The 5,186-nt window shown below is 38.5% G+C and overlaps 1 protein-coding gene across 1 annotated transcript; it reads left to right on the top strand.

Moving 5' to 3' along the window:
* The first annotated feature begins 523 nt into the window (after positions 1-523).
* Positions 524-3,771, top strand: LOC140851939 (kinesin-like protein KIN-7K, chloroplastic). Its single transcript, XM_073244273.1, has 4 exons — positions 524-1,086; positions 1,180-1,277; positions 3,001-3,090; positions 3,596-3,771. Exons 1-4 carry the CDS (start codon positions 839-841, stop codon positions 3,598-3,600), a joined length of 441 nt encoding a protein of 146 aa, XP_073100374.1. The 5' UTR covers positions 524-838; the 3' UTR covers positions 3,601-3,771.
* Positions 3,772-5,186: the final 1,415 nt, after the last annotated feature.

The raw sequence follows: 5,186 nt of genomic DNA, 5'->3' as shown, positions 1-5,186 counted from the left end.
CCAGTGCCCTTCGGCAATCGTTTCCCCTGCTCCTGCGGGCCGCTTTCCCATCCTTAGGACCCCTAGCAATACTGTATACATTCCAACGAACTGTACGTCACGTTTGTCTTTATTAGCTGGAGTAGGTTAAGGAGAACAATGGGTGGTCCTGGATATGTTCTGAGGGCAGCACGAAGGCGACGACCTGCAGGGCCCGGAGCCGTGAAGTTGGGATCCAAAACTCGACGCCACGTGTCCTCGAATGATTGGATTCCCTTCAACGTACAATCCACCCTCGTTACAACGGCACGGGTGGCATGTGACGGTGTGTCCCACCTCGATAGAGCTGGACTTTCTTTCGAATGTCCGTGTATATTTTTCTAAGCGACTACGTAGATCTGCCGTCCAAGATAATCATCGATGGTAGATCTTGTCAACCGTAACTAAGTTTTATGGGAGGATATGATCGAAGGGATTGGAGTGTGGAAACGGCCGTCGCTTTTCTCGTCCGGGCGCCAGCGGAATAAATAAGTGGGAAGGGGGAAAGGCAGGAGGAAAAAGGAAAAGAAAAATAAACGAAAAGGCGAGCTTTCAAAAATCGATCGACTGCATCGCTTCCAAGGCAAGAAAAAGATAAGCGGAGCAGAGAGAAAAACCCTAGAAATCTCCTCTCCTCCTGTCCAAAAACCTCACTCTTCTAGCCTTATCGATCATATTCTCTACGGATTCCGTGCAATGCCGCTCCGATCTGCTCCGATTCGACCTCCAATGACGGAGAAATCGGTCGTCTCACGGTCTTCGATCAAATAGGGGAGGTTTTTCCTGTGGTTTGGGGCTAGAGGATCGATCGGAGCTCGCCATGGCGTCGAGGTCGGCTTCGAGGCAGAGGAAAGCGGCTCCGGCGGTCTCAAAGGCCACGAATTCGCCGTCCTCTTCCACGACGTCGTCTTCGCGGCAGGTGCCGGAGGCGTCATTGGATGGGCTGAGCTCGCCGGTGTCGTCGTCGGCGCTGAGCAAGCCTCAGTACTTGTACGAGGATGGCCTGGGATTCGATGCGGGGGGATCCAAGGAGAATGTCACTGTCACGGTCCGGTTCCGGCCGCTCAGGTTCGGCTTCCGTGCGGTCCTGCTGTCTCCTTTCTTTGTGGAAATTTGGAAATGCGCGCCTTCTTAACATGTGGTGTCTGATACCAAATGCAGTCCACGGGAGATTCGGCATGGGGAGGAGATCGCGTGGTATGCCGATGGGGATACAATCGTGAGGAGCGAGCATAATCCATCAGTGGCATATGCTTATGGTACGTGGTATATGTGGCATTTAAATTGTAATTTGGATTATCTGTAATTGCAAAGCCTTTTTTGTGTCGGGCATTGCGGGTTAAATTTTGGTGGTTCCAACAAAATATTTTAGGCTGCCATGCCTACCTGCATCCAGATTTATCAATGCTATAACACTAGAATAACTGGCATGCAAAATAAAGATCAGAAAGAAGGTTTCCTCAGTCCAAAAAATAGGAATTGGCATACTCATCAATTTAGAGGAAGAAGGTGGTCACTGAAATCTAAGTAATAGTTTCTTGGTGCGTGTTTTACTCGATTTTATTTACTAAATTAGTCAACTACTCTTTCTAAGTGAAGCAGGTTCATTTCTCAGTGGTCGACATAGATCCTTCTTTTAGTATATTAAATGATTCCAAAAGTTCTCAATACATCTAAGACTTGCTGACTTCCCAATTAGAAGTTTTGAGAAACTAGGAGATAAAGAAAAGGTCAACTAATTTATTAAGATATGTAAAATAAGAAAATCTGTCTTACTCATCCCTAATTAGGTCACCTAACCCAAACCCAAACCCAAGTGATGATTGGATTTGAATGGGATTGATCTCTATTTTAGCAGGTCATCAACCTCAGATTTTGCAGGTGCTTTGGAGCAAGATAGCTAGCCTGGTCCAGCATTTGCTAGCTCTAGGTATATTAAAAATATCTTATGGATCTGATGACAATGTTGATCAAGCTCCTATTGAAAATATTAGGGTTATTGTAATTAAATGACACCTTGGTACTGTTGGCTGCAATTATTTGCAACCCTGAGATTTTGATACTGATACTGTTTTTATATTTAATTCCCACTATACGAGCAATGTCAAAATATCCACTTTTTAGGGATTGAGGTGTTATGCCTGTCTTCCTATGATTAACACATTATGCCTGTCTTCCTATTCTTCTTGTCTTCTAATTAATGGAGCCACTCCAATTGAGTTCATTAAGAACATGAATCAGAAACATTACAAAAGTTGCCTTCTATTAGTGTAAGGGAAGGTATTGCATGAGAACCAGAGAAAGACGTAAAAAGAATTCGAGAGTGCTTTCTGTTAAAAAAAAAAAAATCTCACAAGAGAAACAATGAGAAAAAAAAGAGAAGAGAGGCAACCATTTGCGACTCATTTCCACAGGTGGAACATCCACAAGAAGACAAAGGAACTGCATTGTTATGTTTTTGGTTCTAGAGTCATTTGAAGGGAATGATAGCTATGATTGTATAGGTAATGACAACTAGGAAAAAGTGGCCCTGCTGCTTTTTTTTTTTTTTTTGCTTTAAAAATGTGGTTTAGAAATTTTATCAGAATATCAATATTTGTTGTTCCAAATAAGTCTGAGCAATATGTGATTCTTTTTTCATTTGTTTAAGAGAAAATATGTATTTTTACATTTAGATATATTGAGAGAAATGCCACAGTGAGTGGAAGCGTTAACATATATGTAGTTGACATTTTACTTATAGATGCTCTAAGGAGTATCTATATCTGTGCAACTATATTATGGTTCTACTGTGGGCAGCTGAGTGATATCTTTCCTTTTCTTTTCGTACGATAAATTATAAGTGAGCTTTTCCACCTCTGTGTATTTTTTATATAATATGTGCAATCATTTCTGTTGATACAAATTTTGGTGTTTTGAGGCCTCAGTAGATCATAGAGGGTTGGCTTTGACTAACTGCTTATTTGTGCCTGATGGCTCCAGATCGAGTTTTTGGACCTACAACTACAACACGTCATGTTTATGATGTAGCTGCTCAGCATGTTGTCAGTGGTGCAATGGAGGGTATAAATGGTAATTAGATTTAATATTTTTTTGTAATATTTTATTTACAAGTATTTTTAAACTTTGAAGGATAGAGAAATACCAACAATTCAATGCTTGAATGTGTTCTACATACATGTGTAGATAACAGATGCTTTTTGTGTATATGATGATTACATCTTTTACGCTTTTTAGCTATTTGAATTTGCTTTGGAGGGAACCATGCATAGATCAAATTTTGTCATTTGAAAGCAAGGTGTGATATCTGATTCAATTCATTTAAATATATTATTTGTTGCTGAATAAGGTTTGCCAGCCTTTCTATAAATTATATGATTAACGAGATCATTGCAGCTAGATATTAAGGCTTTGTGGTTTTTTCCTTCTTGTTTATGCATGATGTTTAAAAACATTGTCTGTCATAAGCATTCTGCATTTTTGACAAGTTATCCATGTGCATGCAATCAGCTAGTGTTTTAATGTCTGTCTTTTGAAATTTATTAATTAATTATCCATGCTAGTATGGTTCATGCAGAGTGAATCTTTTTGCTGCATCTCTTAATCTATAGAAGGAAGCAGCATGGAAATGAAGGTATATGCGGATCCCTGAAATTGGTGGGGGTTCAGCATCTTGAAGTGTCACATGTTCATTTGGAAATATTCTTATCGTGTTATTCACTACATGTGTTAAATAATTTATACATGCGAACTGCATAAACTTTATGTATCACTAATATTGGACTCTGTTGTTTCTTTCCCTTCACAGGCACTATTTTTGCTTATGGAGTCACCAGTAGTGGCAAAACACATACGATGCATGTAAGAACTGCTATTGTTTTGATTTATCAATATGTTGTATTGAAATTATAAGTATGTGTGGTTTAGATTTGATTAATCATATGGGATTTTGCATTTTGTAGCTTGTAGTCATGCTATCATTTGTTTCTGCAATCATAGGCTCCAAATCTGATTCTACATAAAAGTCTGGCATCTAGTTAAAAATTCTTCTTTACTTTTCTAGATGTGCAAACATCTATATATAACAGAACTGAACTCGTAGAGTTATTTTGTTTAATGCCTGTTGGGTAGAATGTTAGCAAAAAAAAAGAGAGATACTAGGTGTTCCTAACTTTCCGAGAAAACATACAAACCATGAATTAGTTGAAGTTATGTTCCTGGTATCTATAGTCAATGTGAAAAACACTACTAAAATGAATTATTAGTCAGCACAACTTTTTAAAATGTGTGAACCAAAAAAAGTGAACAAGCTATATGTACATAAACTTGAAAGAGAGGAAAGACTGGTGTTAGGATTTCTTGAGAATGAAACTAGTGCTAGCCCTAACATTTTGCATCATGTTGGATTGAGGTTGAAATAAAATTTGAAATTATAGTTGAAGGTTGCCTAGTTGGTACTTTTGTTAGACTTGCTGCATCTCATTTAGTATGTTATGATTTAATTTTCAGATTACAATTATTTTTAGATTTCTCTTTGTGTTTTCTATTTTTATTTTTATTTTATTTTCAGATAACTTAGTGACATAGGACCATTTAGCCTACATATGCATAGAAGGTCCTATGAACAATTATCCAGCTTGTTGTTCATTTTACATAACTAGGGAATTTTTAGATTAAACTGAAAGTAAATAGGCTCCCAATGATTTCTGCATGTCAAAAATTTTAAAATATTACAGCAGAAATAGTGAAAGAAGTTGCAGATTGAGTAAATATGGATTGAAAAGAAGAGAACTGGAGTTAGAGGGGTTTTGGTCGTGTGTGTTTTTTGGGGGGTGGGGTGGAGGGGTGCAGAAAAATGAGGAAGGGTCAACCTTGCCTAAACCTCTTTCTCTCAACAAAACCAACTCCAGTACAATGCTTCTAATCCAGCTCTAATAGACTTTTGTTAGATTTTTTTTTTTCCCTTTCGACCACCTTTTACTTGAGTCTCTTAAGGACTCTTAAAGACTAAGCTATCAACTTGCTCTATGGGACGTGTAAAGTCCCCTTATTAGACTATGGTACTGTAGCGGTTGCTTTAGAAAAAAAGCTCACCACACCCTTGATAAACAAGAGAACTTTGAGTCTCCAAATTGGAAGTATTTAAAACAGGGATGACCGTGACTTGC

This window comes from Elaeis guineensis, chromosome 10 (assembly GCF_000442705.2).
Source record: "Elaeis guineensis isolate ETL-2024a chromosome 10, EG11, whole genome shotgun sequence".
NCBI classification, from domain to species: Eukaryota; Viridiplantae; Streptophyta; class Magnoliopsida; order Arecales; family Arecaceae; genus Elaeis; species Elaeis guineensis.
The sequence above is the reverse complement of the archived record's forward strand: the minus strand, read 5'-3'. Positions and strand labels throughout refer to the sequence as shown.

Coding starts and splice junctions, on each gene's coding strand:
- LOC140851939 (XM_073244273.1), top strand. CDS start 839: ATGGCGTCGAGGTCGGCTTCGAGGCAGAGGAAAGCGGCTCCGGCGGTC. Junction 1,087..1,179: donor GTCCGGTTCCGGCCGCTCAG/GTTCGGCTTCCG, acceptor TACCAAATGCAG/TCCACGGGAGATTCGGCATG. Junction 1,278..3,000: donor ATCAGTGGCATATGCTTATG/GTACGTGGTATA, acceptor TGATGGCTCCAG/ATCGAGTTTTTGGACCTACA.